The sequence below is a fragment of the Podarcis liolepis genome, assembly GCF_965112155.1.
Source record: "Podarcis liolepis genome assembly, chromosome: 4".
Lineage (NCBI taxonomy): Eukaryota > Metazoa > Chordata > Lepidosauria > Squamata > Lacertidae > Podarcis > Podarcis liolepis.
In genome coordinates, this window is record NC_139558.1 from 98,475,872 (window position 1) to 98,492,800 (window position 16,929).

The window sequence follows — 16,929 nt, forward strand, 5'->3', positions numbered from 1 at the left end:
ACTGGAAGGAATTTTTTTATTTTGATGTCACAATGACATTCAGGATTTGAAAGCACCTCGCAACCCAATGTTAAAACAAAGCCCCTCCCCCATTTTGAGTAGGCAATTCTGATGCAAACCCCTTCCTGGATCAGGAAGCTGGTGTTGTTGTTATTAACAATAACAACAACAACAATTTTATTATATATACCCCACCCATCTGGCTGGGTTTCTGCAGCCACTCTGGGTGGCTTACAGAACATTTGCACTGTTAAAATGAAGACTCCCCACCTTCTTATTTTAGCAGGGGTTCAGAAACGGGTTTACACGGGATCCTCTGCTAAAATGAGTGGGGGAGGGCAGGAACTTTTGTTTTAGGAGAGGGATTTCCATGCAAGCTCTTTCTGGAATCAGGAAGGGCTTTGCAACTTGCCAAGATGAACAGGATGGAACCCTGCTGCTTTGGCTGTGCACCTCTGTTCCCTCGATGGTGGCGCACACATGTAGGTGGAGCTTCTTTCAGATATTACACCTCTGCTGGACGTGTCATTGTGCGGAACGCTGCAAGCAGACCTTTTCGAGAAATCCAGCAATCAAAGTTTGCCAGTGTGAAAGCAGTCTGCCACCTGCCTGGCTCCTGAGCTAGGAGAGGAAGAGATTAGCTCCCAGATACTTGCCTGCCTTTGTTGCAGCGTTAAGGGCACTCTCTGAAAAGCACAACTGTCTAGCGAAACAGGGGAAATGTGGCAATTGCTGATTACATTGTGGCTGAACAAGCCTTTGTCCAGTCCCATGCATGCCCATTCAGGGCACGGGCAAAATTCTTCCCATACCTGAGCATCCACAACGCACTGAATCTCTCCATTTTCCGAGGCGGTTAGCTCTTCTACTAGTACGGATGGGAAGACCCCGACACATCCGTTGAACTCCCCTTCCCAGAAGCCATCATCGTCCTGGTTTTCTTTGTTCAAGATCCGGATTATCGCTCCCTCCGGGAAGGACAGTTCGTCGTCTGTCTGCCCCTCGTAATCATAAAGTGCTTTTACAAAACATACTGGGAAAGAAATGGCAAATATCACGATACAAGAATTTGACAAGGTTCGAAACGTATTTTGGCTGAATGTGCTTCCTAGATCAGTTTCTGCTGGAATCCTAAGGGTCGCTCCTGGAGCTTTTCCCAGCACAGCTATACAGTGGTACCTCGGGTTACATACGCTTCAGGTTACATACGGTTCAGGTTACAGACTCCGCTAACCCAGAAATAGTACCTCGGGTTAAGAACTTTGCTTCAGGATGAGAAATCGTGCGGCGGCAGCGGGAGGCCCCATTAGCTAAAGTGGTGCTTCAGGTTAAGAACAGTTTCAGGTTAAGAACAGACCTCTGGAACGAATTAAGTACGTAACCAGAGGTACCACTGTACTTCAGTTTCTAGGGTTAGTGTCTATCCTGCCCTTCATTAGTTTATGATCCCAGAACTGGTTACAGAATACAACAAAAATATTCAATTAGCAGGCTAAAACAATCAGTTTGGAGTCGGATATTAAACAGGCAAGTTTTCCGCCGGTGACAAAAGCTGGACAATAGTGGTGCTTGTGAGAGAGGTTTACGGATCATCTGGGCTACCATTTATCTTTCAGTAACACCCACAACGTAACTGGCTGGGCCTTTGCAAAGTATAGTTGTTGTATGCAGTTGCTGTATGCAGGTATCAGACGAAAGATACGAAAGATCTTCACATATGCCTTTGCAAAATATAGTTGCTGTATGCAGGTATCAGACGAAAGAACTTAAGACAAGGATTCCTGGACTAATACCTTGTTTCACCCTGCTGGGCTTCGTCAGCATAGTATGCTCGGCTGTATGCAACTATACTTTGCAAAGGCATATGTGGAACATTACAAAGAAAAAGTTCATTTATTGCAAGTACTGCTCCTTAAAGTTGTCGCGTCTGACACTTGTATTCGTAAAGACATACGTGGAACACAAAAAAAGCTTCTATTTGGACATTACGTATATAAGAACTGATCTATTTGTATTTTCTGTTCAAGTGCTGGTCTTTAATTGCTTCTACTTAATTTGATAATGTGAATAGAGGTATGTTTATATGATGTATAAAGAATTCATATAGTTAAACACAGCCAGTTACATTGTGGGTGTTATTGTCAGTTGAATTTATGTAACTATAGGCTTGGTAGTGTTGTGTACCACTTATCTTTCAGCAAACGAATTTGTTCTTAAGCATTGCTTCCATTAACCCCAACCCCAACCCCAACCCTAATCCTAACCCCAACCCTAATCCCAACTCTAGCCCCAACCCTAACCCTAACCCCAACCCTAACTCTAACTCTAATCCCAACCCTAATCCCAACTGTAACCCCAACCCTAACCCTAATCCCAACTCTAACCCTAACCCTAACCCTAACCCTAACCCTAAACGTTCGCCACCTGAAGGACTGGAGCTCATTGCAGAACACCAGAAGTTGCTGGCACTCACCGCTGGAGTCTCCGTTGAGGCTCCCTGAGACCAGCTCGGCTTCCGTTGAATTACTAGAAGTGTGAGACCGACTGTCCAACGCCGCCAGTGATTGCAACATGCTCAGGAGACTGTTGGAAGTTGGGAACTGCAGGTACTTCTCTGGGACGTAGCCCACGTGGCCAGACTTATTCCGTGCCTGCGGGAGTTGAGAAAATGAAAGGCTTAAGAGAAGGGGGCAAATGGATGGAGGACCATATATATACACCTTTCTGTCTTCCTTTTCCGTTAAAAAAGGGGCAGCCCACCACCCGCCACGGCCCTTTCAACATGCCACAACGACAGGAAAAGCAAAATGATACCTTTACCCAATCTTCCATATCTCCATCTTCAATAACTTCCAAAACTTCATGTTCCTCAATGGTTAACTCGTCTGGCTGGGAAGCCTGTGGTGAAGAAGAGCGATAAATATCTTGGCATATAGATACTAAGGCTCAGGAAAACGCAATTTGTAATGGGTCAATCGTAGCAGGGGAAGGATCAAGGATGCCACTCCCTGGTTGAAGCAGCCGTCAAGCGATTTCTTGAAATCTATTCACAACTGAAAGAGTACCTTCTCCCATATTAACCAGGTGCAGTTAATTATCACGCTTCCTAGAAACTTATTTCCTCAGGATGTGCATGTCCCCCAAATTCGCCTTGTATTTGTAACCTGGTCATTAAAAAAAAAAAAAAAAAATCTGCCAGAGATGGAAGGTCCTACCAGAGAGGAATGGCAAGCTAAGCTGATGGACTATGCTGAAATGGCAAAGCTGACTGGAAAACTCAGGAACCAAGAGGACAAAAACTTTAAAAAAGGATGGGGAAAATTTATAACGTATCTAGGAGACCACTGCAAGCAGATGGAAGCATTAGCAGGATTTTAATTTCACTTGTAATGTAGCAGATACCATGGATAATTTGGATTGACATAAAATATAGAGTATGGAATAATATGCAGTAGTAAATGTTGATAATAGGACCCATGGAAGGGGTTGGGGGGGGGGGAGTCGCGAGATTCAGAGTACAGTGGTGCCTCGCAAGAAGAAAATAATTCGTTCCGCAAGTTTTGCCGTCTTGCGATTTTTTTCGTCTTGCGAAGCACAGTGTCGGGAAAGTTTTGGAAAAGCTTCAAAAATCACCAAAGTCTTTTAAAGTCTTTTAAAACCTCAAAAAAGGCTACCAAAAAGGCTATGAGTTGCTCCTCGAAGTCAAGTCGCAACTTTATTAACGGTGTTAAGAAAAAGGAAACAAACTTGCAAGACGTTTCCATCTTGCGAAGCAAGCCCATAGGGAAAATCGTCTTGCGAAGCAGCTCAAAAAACAAAAAACCCTTTCGTCTAGTTTTTTGTCTTGCGAGGCATTCGTCTTGCGAGGTACCACTGTAATCTCTATATATGGATATGCATTTGGATTGTTATAATTTTATATTTGTAAAATCAAATAAAAATGATTTAAAAGAATCTGATCTGTTTATATACAGCTCTCTGTTCCCTCTGCCTCAATATGTGCTCTGGATTTGAAGCCGTGCTATAAAATGAATCTCTGTGTGCCTCATTCTCTATAGCGGAGAACCAAAAAACGACTGTGGCTTTTCCCACTTTTGGAAATCTCTTTGGGAAATTCAGGAGCTGCTCCTCTGAAAGGGGCCAGAGCTAGTGCAAAACAGTCCCTTCCTCCAAACGCAGTGCATTCATTCTAACCGAAACCTAGTGCTTCACACTGAGGTCTACTAAGGATGCTCTGATTTTGAACACAGCTGAGGCTTCATTGATGTCAAAGTCGATATGATCATTTGTTTACCAAGGCCTCTCCTCTTCCCGGAAGGGAGGGGTTGTGAGTGGGAGCAGCTTCCTGCAGCAGCAGGGAGGCGTATTCAGCTCCCTGCTTCTGATTTGCCCTGCTACCGCGACCATGCCCTTCAGCCAGCCAATAGGGCTAGCTGGTGGGCGGGGTTAGCTGCATTTAAGCAGCCGCGGCAGCGATCTGTCCCCAGTCTGTTCCTGCTGGCATCGGATCTCCCGCCCTCCCTTTCTTTAGGTCAGTTTCCTCTGTGGACTGACCTTGCTATGGACTCCGGTTGGTTGCCTCGGTTGCCCAAGGGACCCGGTAGGACTTTTTTTATCCATTTGGCAAATTGGCACCAGCCTCTTGGTTTTTTCGCCTACCTCGTAGCAACTCGTCACAACTTTGGCGGTTAGGCATTGGAATATGTGTACTGTGTTGGAGGATTGGGTATGCCCATAATCTACGCCTCCTCTTTTGGGTATTCCATTAAAGGAATCTGGCGGTCGTGGATCCTGTCCAATGCCCTGCTGATGGCTAGGGCCATGGCACGACCCCCGGTGATGTCATGGAGAAGCTTCCAGTTGTATTTGCATCAACAAGCTCCTCCCACTGGTTTTTAACCCTGAAATGACTCCTTGCTGAGCGGGGTGGAGTCATGTATTGCTGTTTTATCCATTGCCTAAGCCAATACTACTCACATGCTGTAACCAATAAAGTTGTGGCCTTATTTTGCCCATTAACCAAAAATAATGTGTCTTTGTGTCTTATTATAATCCTATGCAGTCCAGTATACCTGAAGGAGCGTCTCCACCTCCATCGTTCTGCCTGGACACTGAGGTCCAGTGCCGAGGGCCTTCTGGTGGTTCCCTCGCTGCGAGAAGCCAAGCTACAGGGAACCAGGCAGAGGGCCTTCTCGGTGGTGGCGCCCGCCCTGTGGAACGCCTTCCCATCAGATGTCAAAGAGAAAAATAACTACCAAACTTTTAGAAGACATCGGAAGGCAGCCCTGTTTAGGGAAGCTTTTAATGTTTAATAGGTTATTGTATTTTAGTGTTTTGTTGGAAGCCGCCCAGAGTGGCTGGGGAAATCCAGCCAGATGGGCGGGGTGTAAATAATAAATTATTATTATTATTATTATTATTATTATTATTATTATTATTACTACTACTACTACTACTACTACTACTACTACTACTACTATGTGGGTGGCAGGTCCTCGACTCACAACAAGATCCCACCCTTTTACATACCTTGTAGGAGTAAACAACTTTGCAGGTCAACGGGTAGTTTCTGAGCGTACCAGAAGGACTGGAGCTGCTGTCATCGAAAGCATCCATGCCATCCTCTAGCTCTTCCCCTTCTTCCTTTTCCATGTCAACATTTAGCTAATAGGAGAGAGATTGGAAGAAGAAAAACCTGTTACAATTATAAGGTAAAGGGACCCCTGACCATTAGGTCCAGTCGTGGCCGACTCTGGGGTTGCGGCGCTCATCTCGCTTTACTGGCCGAGGGAGCCGGCGTACAGCTTCCGGGTCATGTGGCCAGCATGACTAAGCCGCTTCTGGCGAACAAGAGCAGCGCACGGAAACGCCGTTTACCTTCCCGCCGGAGCGGTACCTATTTATCTGCTTGCACTTTGACGTGCTTTCGAACAGCGAGGTTGGCAGGAGCTGGGACTGAGCAATGGGAGCTCACCCCGTCGTGGGGATTTGAACCGCCGACCTTCTGATTGGCAAGTCCTAGGCTCTGTGGTTTAACCTACAGCACCACCCGCATCCCACAATTAAACCTACAACCTAAAGGGAACACCAGCAGGACACTTGCCAAGTGAGGATCCAAAAGCAAAGGCAGCAAGGGGACCGAGCTGTTGAGATAACAACATTATTTGCCAAGAAGCTGCTGCCCAAACAATTTCATTCTACCTTGGATATTATCCCAGCTGTGAAGTCAGTTATGAAAAAAAGCACCAAATCAAAAAGGTGTGAATTGCCTTGTACGCCTTCTCCATGAATGAGTTAGAAAGCGACCGTTAAGTTGGCCTGTGTGATCCTTCCCTCCTATGGAAATTCACTCTGTGTCTCTCTCCTTCCCTCTTCTACGTACAGAAGCAGCTGCGCTACTTTGTGGATGGCAAACCTCTCCGACGGCCACGCACATGAATCTTCCGCCTTCTGTTCGGAAGCCCCGAGTCGCTTGCAGTACCTGCCACGTCTCAGTTTGACCATCCATGGAGAAAAGCAATACCGTATTTTTCGCTCTATAGGACGCACCTTTCCCCCTCCGATAACTAAGGGGAAATGTCTGTGCGTCCTATGGAGCGAATGCAGGCTCCCTGGCACTCCAGAGGCTACGCGTTCCTTTCACTGAAGCCTGGAGAGCGAGAGGGGTCAGTGCGCACCGACCCCTCTCGCTCTCCAGGCTTCAGGGATAGCCACCTGAATCCTTTGGAGAGCAGCGGGAACTCGCGCTGTGCTCCGAATGCTTCGGGTTCCTTTTGCTGAAGCCGGGACAGCAAGGCCCTCCTGGCTTCAGCAGAGAGGGAGAGCTGCGCAGCGCCCCTTCAGCCAAGCGGGAGGAGAAATGGAAGGGTCTCCGTTTCTCCTGCCGCTTCGCTGAAGGGGCGCTGAGCAGAGAGGGGGAGAATTTTTTTTTCTTGTTCTCCCCTCTAAAACAAGGTGTGTCCTATGGTCGGGTGCGTCCTATAGAGCGAAAAATACGGTAGTTTTTTTGTACGCAGGGAGAGGCTGTAGCACAAAGAGAGTCAGGAATCTCCTCTTTTTCTCCCACCAGTCGAAAAATCCTGGAAACAACTCTCTCCAGACAATCCTGGCTCGGCATCCTCAAAGGAACGGAATGTGACTGCTGACAATTTCACAGACAGTGCAGAGTGCTGCCAGCAAACAGAAATGGCTCTATTTTGCATTTCCTATCTTTTGGTGTTCCAGCGGTCTGGTCCTTACGCCAGCGTTTCCCAAACCTCTGATATCTGGGAGGACTTATAACATTACTTGAATTGAAAACTGGAGGCATGCTCCATTAGTTCACATTCTAAGCCCTTAGGGTCAAAACTTCTAGCACTTTCAAGTTTTGTAACCCATGTGGCCTTAAGACAACAGTATGTTAATTACCCCTCAGTTTCCACACGAAGAGGCAATTGACAATCAGATTATCCAATGGATTTATGGCCCCTAAATGCATGAGAAGCTTCAGGGCAGGAAGTCCTGGAATTGGATATCTCCTTTTTAAACCAAGAGGCTCTTTTGGGTTTACATGAATTTGTGGGAAAAAGCTGTTAAGAGCCTGGACTCTGCAGCCACTTAGGGCCCTTTTACACAATCACCTATGCTGAGCAGCTTGCAACGCAGTTGTCCAAAAAGATTTAACTGGCCTCCAAGGTGTTGCATGTACAATTGTTAATTCAGAAACTAGGGGTGACAACATTTGCTGCCTCTTGAATCCTTTGTTTTTCATGCAAGGGAAAAGTAAATGTGCAAACCAAGCAGCAGGGTTAGCTCTGGTGGGCATATCTCCCAATTCCATAAACAGTCACAAGGTAAGTCAAGAAAGAGGTGTGGCAAGAGGCAGGATTTTGATCTCACTTGTAGTGTAACAATTATCATGGAAAATATGAATTGATATAATAGTTAGAGTGCGGAAGAAGAAGCAGTTTTAATTGTTTAAAACGGGACTCCAGGGAGGGGGTAAGTCCTGAGATTCGGAGGAATCTTTGTACATGGTTATGTATTTGAAATTTTAAATAATTTTGTATTGTAAAACCTAGTAAAAATGATGATGATGATTTTTTAAGAGTCACATCCGGACATTATGAAGTGGTTCTCTGTGCACATGAGTACAGTCGTGCCTTGGAAGTCAAACGGAATCCATTCCGGAAGTCCGTTCGACTTCCAAAACGTTGGGAAACCAAAGCGCAGCTTCTGATCGGCAGCAGGAAGCCCTGTCGGACGTCCGGCTTCCAAAAATAGTTTGCAAACCGGAACAGTCTCTTCTGGGTTTGCGGCATTTGGGAGCCAAAATGTTAGGGAACTAAGCTGTTCCAAAACCCAAGGTACAACTGTATTTGATCAAGTGAGGCTAAGCAATGGGATGTCAGCAAAGCATATGCACAGCTCCAAAACAGCCTGGAAGCCACTGCTCCTGCACAGGGAAGCTGGAATCCCAAGAAGAATGTCAAAGAAATGCCAACCTGCAGAACGTAAACAAGTCCCCGGTACCCTCTCACGCTTCGAAAACATCACTTTGAAGCAGAATAAACATTTTAAGAAATAAATCAATAAATCAAAGAATGCTAGCAGGATGTAATTGAATAGGAAGTGTACTGGACATTCCACTGAAAGTTTAGATTCTAAACTAAAAATGTTTTTTTTTAAAAAACAGCCACAAATTGGAAGCCTGCATTTATTTATTTTTTAATGTGCAATACAACTGATGGCAGCCTGTAAATGTCACAAGCTAGAAGCTGGCGCCACTCTGCTGCAATTGCTATTGCCAGTTCAGCAGCTTGTAGTCCTATAAAACGTGGAACACAACCAAACTGTGCCTACAGACACCTTTGTTAGAATTAAAAGCACAGGGTGATAGCTACCCGAAGTCATGCACAGCCTAGAGACCCACCAAAATGAATAGACTTAAGTTCATTTATTTCAATTGTCTTTTCAGAGTATGAGTAATTTTGGGTATCATTAAAAACATGCTCATTTGTGAACGGCTAACATTTTGAGGAGGGTGGGGGAGAGGTGCTTAAATGTGCAATGTGCAAAGCAGAACAAGCAGTATTCAGGATATAGGAAAACTAGAATTGGAATAAATTGTAATTTTTGAGGGCGGGAGGAGGAAGTTATTATTGTGGAAAAATTCCGAAACCACATTCAAAATTGTGAATAACCAATCCATGTATGCTTGATGCTCTAATTGGATCTCTTGATCTTTCTAAAACAAATCTGCAAGAACCTATGTGTTCATAAAGGGCAATCCTCTCCTGCCCTACATTTCTGTGCAAGTATATGGAAAACTGCCAACCTAGCAGTTCCTGCCAACCTAGCACTTCGAAAGCACGTCAAAATGCAATTAGATAAATAGGTACCGCTCCGGCGGGAAGGTAAACGGCGTTTCCGTGTGCTGCTCTGGTTCGCCAGAAGCGGCTTAGTCCTGCTGGCCACATGACCTGGAAGTTGTGCGCCAGCTCCCTCCGCCAGTAAAGCGAGATGAGCGCCGCAACCCCAGAGTCGGTCACGACTGGACCTAATGGTCAGGGGTCCCTTTACCTTTATCTATATGGGAAAGTTGGCTGTCCGCAGCAATCTGCTACACACAGTAAGCATCAGCAACTGGGACAATTCCACGCCTCTCCTGCTACATCCTCTAGGTGCCATTCCGCTAAAGTGGTGAGGTGCGAACGAGCCCTGGCTGCAGCCGCAGAACTTGGCAGCAGCCCAGCTTGGAAAGTGGTGGCAGGGCCTAACCCACCAGCCTTCACTGCTTCCTCAAAGTGAGCCTACAGTAAAATGACTTACTGACGAAAGCTCTGCACAACCTGCAGATGAAGAACGAAGGGGCCTCGGTCGTATTAGCAAAGGTAACATGCAATTACAAAAGCTGCTGTCTGCACAACTTGGATCAATGATGCATGAGGCTTTCCTGCCCTGAGACAACTGTTCCAACGTGATCCACTGCAGAGCTCCAGCGCTTTCTGCATGGGATCTTCAAATCCATCAGGTCTCGTGTTGCTTCAGTGGCGCACTGAAACGTTTTTGCTGCCACAAGTGACTACATGGGCTGTTTTTTTGCAGTCAGATTATCCCCCTCTACGCATTAAATAACAAAGGCAGGCCAAAGGAGTATCTTACTGGGAAATGGATTCTGTAATAGCATACAATCTTGGACTATAGTCCATGAACGCTTATGCCATAAGTTTGCTGGCTTGTAAAACGCCATCTTTTAGTTGCTGTTGCAACAGCCTAACACTGCTACCCCTCTTGAAACTGATTCTTTAGTAAGCATTTTGACAGGCTAAATATTGAACTTTCAAGCTGCTTGGGGGACGCTATTCTCTTATTTAGAATTTGTTCGGCACACAGCTGTCAAGAACCTCTTGAAAAAAATGGGTCTGCAAATGCAAATGCAAAGAACACAAATGTACCTTTGCTAAGATACGTTTGGTAAGGAATGGCAGAAATAGCTTTGCTGTTGTCATTTTTTTTAATCGCACGTGCCCCTAGGGAATGTACAACAGAGAACAAGAATGAGACAAACAGGTATTTTTGTTTCGGAAACTCGCACCTTTAACTGCTGTAAAAAAAGCCAGCTTCTAGCTAACTCCAGCATGCCTGCCAAGGGCAAGCCAGGAAGCTGGCTAGAGGGAGTGTGTGTCAAAGGGGGGAAATGGAAATTAGATTTTATCCTCCCACACTCCAGCATCTGCCAGTTTGTCAGAGACTGGCAACGGCTATAGATGCCGTTCCAACTGCTGGCATGCTGCACTGGGCAGACGAAGAGAGTTGGGGAGAATCCAGGATTTGCAACAGGAAGGGAAGCTGGGAGCCAAATGAAAGGAGGGAGGGAGAAAGCAGCTTGGAGGAATGAGATGTTTCTTTTTCTGCGTGGTGGTGAAAAGAGATCTAAGGCTTAATCCCCCCAGGCCTCTTCCCAGCAGAAACAAAGCCCAAATTCACTTAAATCCATTTGTGTGCATTCACATTCCTCTTGAGCCTAGCCTCTGCATCCTTTCCAACCCCCAACCCACCCACCACCAAAATGTATACCGTAAGCTCCTTGGAAGAAAGTGGCTTTCTCCCCCCCCCCCCATATTGCCCTGTCAAGCCAGTGTGGTGTAAGAGGGCTGTGTATCTGACACAGGAGCTGGGAGACCAGGGTTCAAAACCCCCATTCGGCCATGTGAGTCACCTTGAGACAGTCCCAACCTGCCCTCGTAGGGTTGCTGTGAGGAAAGGCACGAGAGTGACATGCGTCACCTTGAGCTCTTTTGAGGAATGGTGTGATATAAATGTAAGGGGGGGGGGGAATGTGCACATTGACACCAGTTGCAATGGCCACTTGAATGTAGACCTCGGTTTGCAATTCTGATTATAACCATCTGCAGAAATAAAGCTCTGGACCCTTTGGATCCTTGCGGGGCTTCCAGAGTGATCCACAGCAGAGATAATGTGGCAGGAAGGGAGGTGAGGAGAGAAGGAAAGTGGTCTTGGACTTGGTCAGTGGGCAGGAGTGCTTATACTCTCCTGCACCCATCTCTCCCACAAAAATGCCCCTCACGGGGCAGAATTAAAAACTGGCAGTGATCTACCCCCTCTTTGTGGTTCAGGTCAAAGTTGTTGTTGAGCTTTTTTTTAGAGACAAAAGCCCCGTTTTTGGGGAGATCAAGGCTAAGCTCTTGGAAGGGCCACTCACAGATTGCCTCCGGCTTGCCGATCAGAAGGTTGGTGGTTTGAATCCCCCCAACAGGGTGAGCACCCGTTGCTCGGTCCCAGATCCTGCCAACCTAGCAGTTCGAAAGCACGCCAAAAAGTACAAGTAGATAAATAGGTACTGCTCTGGCAGGAAGGTAAACGGCGTTTCCGTGCGCAGCTCTGGTTTCGCCAGAAGCGGCTTTGTCATGCTGGCCACATGACCCGGAAAAAACTGTCTGCAGACAAACATCGGCTCTCATTGGCTTTACTGGCTCCCTTGGCCAGTAAAGCAAGATGAGCACCACAACCCCAGAGTCAGGGGTTCTTTACCTTTTTTAAGGAAAGGGACCCAGCGATCGACCGTGATCTACCAAAACCTCCCAGGGATCTACCAGTAGATCGCGATCGACCTGTTGGACATCCTTGCACTAAGCAATCCGAAGCAAACTTTCTAATTCGATGGAAGGGGAGGGGGGGGAATATCAGAGTTTACGGCACCGGTTATGGAAATACAATCTGCAAACACTTAAACCAATACTTACCCTGATATAGATGAAAACTATAGATAAATGTATATATAAATAAATGCCTGCTATCTGCAATGGAAGGAAAGCTCCAGTTGGTATGAATGGGAACTCCCTCCCCCATTAAAAGGGGTGGGGCATGTATGAGGATTCTGACTGGAAACGTGGTGGGGGCAAAAAAATAAAAATAAAACCCTCCTAATATGATGGGCCCTCATGTGCCAAAAAAGCCAAAACAGCCACATAAGGCTTAAAAACACGAGTAACGCCATGCCTTGTTTGGCTCTAAGTCTGCTAGGCAATTCATAACAAGCAAAGGAAAAAGCCTGGTTCAAAAGTCTTTGCTAGATTGAACCTTGCATGTTTTGGCTATCTTCAAGGGGCAATGTGTGTAGCAATGAGCTAGAATTAAAAGTGCATCTCCTAAAAATATGCAGACATCCGCTTAAGCAGCAGGACTCCCTGTTTGTCTTCTCCCCGTTCCTGCCTCCTGTGTGTGCCTCCAAATCTGCTCTGGAGAGCCTTCCATTCCCTCGGAGAAGATTTTGGGTGTACAGTGGGCTGAAGGGGAAAGGAGACTGAGAACCCCCACTGAATAGATGCCTGCTCACACTATGTTGGATCTCACTCTATGCACAAAGGGGCTTACGTTTCCAAAGGCTCTTCTACATATATTAAAAGGAGATGCAGTTGGCCACGTAGCTACCGGCCGCATAAATTCTCCTGGTATAGAGACAGCCAAAACACATCAATACTCATTAAATCATAACCACGCCCTCTTCCACCTTTCCTGTTATTGGTGTGGCTCTCTATTCCACTTTGATTTGGAATATGCACTCATGGATACTCTGGGCTGAAGTTAGAAACAGCCACCTCTGATGGTTTCTAACACCCACTGACAATCCGCAATTGTCTGTTCCACTTAAGCAGTACCAGAGGAGATGCAGACGCACCACGGGGATGCGTGACTGTAACGAAGGGTTCAAAAGGAAAGAGGAGGGGAAAGGCAAACGTCACGAAGAGGAACGTACCAAGTGCGAAGAGCCGTTATTGGCCACTGTGGGGAGGCTGGCCCATCTCTCATTCTCCAGTTCCTCCATGACTTGATTCATTGCACTTTTTAGCCAGGTGTCCACTGAAACCCCAATCTGCTTCAGAAGGTCGAGTCGGGCTTCTGCTTTCAGCTTTATTATCTGTTGGTGGAAGGGAAAAGAGAAAGCAGTTAGGCTCCCTGCACTTCCTGAGGCACTTGCTTGAGGAAGACTGACGTCAGCAAGAAGATGATGATGATGATGATGATGATGATAATAATAATAATAATAATAATAATAATAATAATAATAATAATTTATTTATACCCCGCTCATCTGGCTGGGCTTCCCCAGCCACTCTGGGCAGCTTCCAACAAAATATTAAAATACCATAATACATCAAAATAAAAAAATCCTTCCAGTAGCACCTTAAAGACCAACTAAGTTAGTTCTTGGTATGAGCTTTCGTGTGCATGCACACTTCTTCAGATAGATGGACTTCTTCAGTGCACACGAAAGCTCATACCAAGAACTAACTTAGTTGGTCTTTAAGGTGCTACTGGAAGGAATTTTTTATTTTGACTATGGCAGACCAACACGGCTACCTATCTGTAACCATAGTACATCAAACATTGAAAGCTTCCCTAAACAGGTTTTGAATGAAGTACCTAAAAGGTTTTGAATGAAGTACTTAAAAGAGTTGTTCTCCCTCCCACCCACCATTTTGGGCCCTTCGATTAGCAGCAAAGGTCCTGCCCGTGGTGCCAGTGCTGAGTGGCGCTGACCCGTAACAGAGCCTTAACGGTGGCAATTCCACCTTTTGTGGAATACACCCTCCTTGGCGAGCTGCACCTGCCTCCCTCATTATTAGCATTCAGGAGGAATTTAAAAACACTCCTGTTCATTCAGGCATTTGATGGCTAAAAGAGACTGTCCCTGGTAATCTTGAAATGATTAGCTGCGAGGGTGTTGTGACTGCTTTTAAAGGGCTGATTTAAATAAGTCTTTTATTTATTGTTTCGTTCTCCTGCTCGGTTGCTTGCCACCCCGGGCTCCTTTGGGAATCATAGAGTTGCAGAGTAACAAGGGGCCCAGAGGGTCATCCAGTCCAACCCCCTGGCAATGCAGATATCTCAACTAAAGGGAGATGGGGAGCAACAGAAATCTAATAAATAAATTTCATTCTGCAGCATCTGTAGTACAGAGTTATGGAAGCATTTGCCAAAATATTCTACTTATTCAGAAAATGATTTCTAGATTGCCCTTCATCATATGATTCAACAGTATGTTACAATACAAATAAAACAGTGTGTGCCGGGGGAGATGTATAGATTCATGATCACAGCCACCCTTTCGGACTTACACATTTACTATCAGTTGTTGTTTGGTTTGAAGGTAGCTCTTAAAAAATAGCTCTGTGCAAACCCCCCCCTGCATATAGAAAAATAAAAGCTGAATAATACAAGCTCAGAATTCTGAGACCTGCTGGTGGTTTGAGGGCTTCAGTTCAGTGGTTAAGAATATGATTTGCATACAGAGGGTCTGTGTTGAATCTCTGGTATGGCCCAGCTAAAAGGAACTCTATAGCGGGGCTGGGGAAGACCTCTCTCTCTGTGCCTGAGACCGTGGAGAGCAGCTGCCATTACTTGGCTAGATGGACAAATAGCCTGATCTCAATGTAAGGCAGTTTCAAATGCTGTCAAAACCTTAAAGCAAAGCTGTTGAAAGCTTCAGAAAGCAGAAGAGAGCAAACATCCCTTGCTTTTCAAACTCAAAGACTAAGGAACAATTTTCACACATTACTGTACCCATCTCATTGCTCACTGCCACTACTACACCATCTCTCCGGAAACTTTAAATACACCAAAGCAGTCTGGAAGGACTTCTCTCAAATATGCCCGAAGTTCAATGAGATGGCCCAGAAGTGGCCCAGAAAAGGATTGCGAAACTAGGACATTTACTGCAATGTTATCCTTGGGTGGGCAGTGTTTGGGATACCTTGCCCACGATACCTCAACCTCTTGAGAAAAAATTATTGCCACAATTCATTCATTCATTGCTTTCTAAAACACCATCTCAAGGTGATTTACACACAGGAGTTAAAAACACAAAAGCAACAAATACATTTAAAACAAGGCTAAAACCCTAGCAAGTGGACCCATTCATCCGACAGGGAAAGTCTGTAGGAACAAAAATGTCTTCAATTGTTTCTGGAAAGTGAGGCACCCATTGTATCTCAACAGAAATGTTATTCCAGAAAACTTCAGTGTTCTTTCCTTGATGAATGTTGCGTAAGTGTTGTTGACACTCCCTATATACCACCTTGATTTATCTACGAAATAAAAACGAAGGGTTCCCACAGAGAGCAAACTGTGAACCCTACAACACACCACTGCCTTTAACTAAAGCCCAAGCCCCGTGCAGATATCCCCCCACTACATATAAAGGTAAAGGGACCCCTGACCATTAGGTCCAGTCGTGGCCGACTCTGGGGTTGCGGCACCCATCTTGCTTTATTGACTGAGGGAGCCGGCGTACAGCTTCCGGGTCATGTGGCCAGCATGACTAAGCCACTTCTGGCGAAACCAGAGCAGCACATGGAAACGCCGTTTACCTTCCCGCAGGAGAGGTACTTATTTATCTACTTGCACTTTGATGTGCTTTCAAACTGCTAGGTTGGCAGGAGCAGGGACCAAGCAACGGGAGCTCATCCTGTTGTGGGGATTCGAACCGCCGACCTTCCGATCGGCAAGCCCTAGAGGCTCAGCGGTTTAACCCACAGCGCCACCCATGTCCCTTGGCCACCCGCGTCCCTTCGCCACTCTGTATACAATGCACTGAATGTTGCCTTGGTCCTCTACCCTGTATACCCACATGTTGGATTTCACATGGGACAAGAAGTCTAGAGGTTATCAAAAGAGGACCCTACTTGTGTGATCTTCACTACAGGATGGAGGAGCACCGTTCACGGATGTCAGGTGAGGCGGGACACGATCCCCATCAAATCTGACACGTGGCGGCAGGATGTCTGCATAAGGGTTAAAGGTATACTGCTGGTTTGGGAGCAGCTTGCCAGTGCGCACCATTCCTTCCAGAAATAGTAGGAAACAACAACAACAACTCTTTCCATGTGATGATTTAGACAAGGAAGTGACTCACGAGACCAATCCAGCATCGCTTGAACGTTCCGTGGGAAGCAGACTTCATAGTAGCGTACCCTTGAATCAGAGGGGGTGGGGGAAGAAAGGTTCCCACTTCGTTGACCCCAATTTGCAAGGCCTGACAGTGACAAGCATGTATTTTTCAACAAGAACAGCAAACTAAAAGGCACTGGAATACACCATGTAAAAAAACCAGGTTATACTCCTATTAAGGATTGGAAGGAGGGAATAGGGGAGTGGATGATGGGAGCAAGAGTTCAGGGCAGCGTTTCTGTGGGAAAGAGCACGGCTACTGAACCAGGAAAAGGTTTCTGCATCACAGCCGCTCAGGCAACGTTGCTTATCGCCGAACCGTCGGATTAATGATTTAATGCCACAGATGCCGATTCTCACGGGCAAATTTCTCAAACGGGAAATCAAAATTCTCTCATGCGACAGCGAATGTGTGCCCACACACCGTTTGCCTTCAACTTGTATTAAAATGCCGAGTGTCAGATGGCAATGGTGGTT

At 46.0% G+C, this 16,929-nt stretch overlaps 2 protein-coding genes across 11 annotated transcripts in view; one reads left to right on the forward strand and one right to left on the reverse strand.

The window, feature by feature from the left end:
• LOC310705311 (uncharacterized protein) overlaps positions 1-16,929 on the forward strand; it is a 145,288-nt gene that overhangs the window by 70,278 nt on the left and 58,081 nt on the right. The gene's annotated exons all lie outside the window — the stretch shown is intronic.
• FCHSD2 (FCH and double SH3 domains 2) overlaps positions 1-16,929 on the reverse strand; it is a 145,951-nt gene that overhangs the window by 9,192 nt on the left and 119,830 nt on the right. For 8 of the 10 annotated variants that reach the window (XR_014525179.1, XM_083499537.1, XM_083499538.1 and 5 more), the window contains 5 exons: positions 13,259-13,420; positions 5,530-5,664; positions 2,815-2,898; positions 2,474-2,651; positions 813-1,033 (listed from right to left, as the gene is read on the reverse strand). Coding sequence is in view for 8 of the 10 variants with exons in the window: in XM_083499537.1 (XP_083355663.1) it covers positions 813-1,033; positions 2,474-2,651; positions 2,815-2,898; positions 5,530-5,664; positions 13,259-13,420 (780 nt within the window). In the remaining 2 variants the exon portion in view is untranslated. Of the gene's footprint in view, positions 1-812; positions 2,272-2,402; positions 2,652-2,814; positions 2,899-5,529; positions 5,665-13,258; positions 13,421-16,929 lie in introns of all 10 variants that reach the window. The other 2 variants (XR_014525178.1, XM_083499543.1) reach the window with 2 other exon arrangements.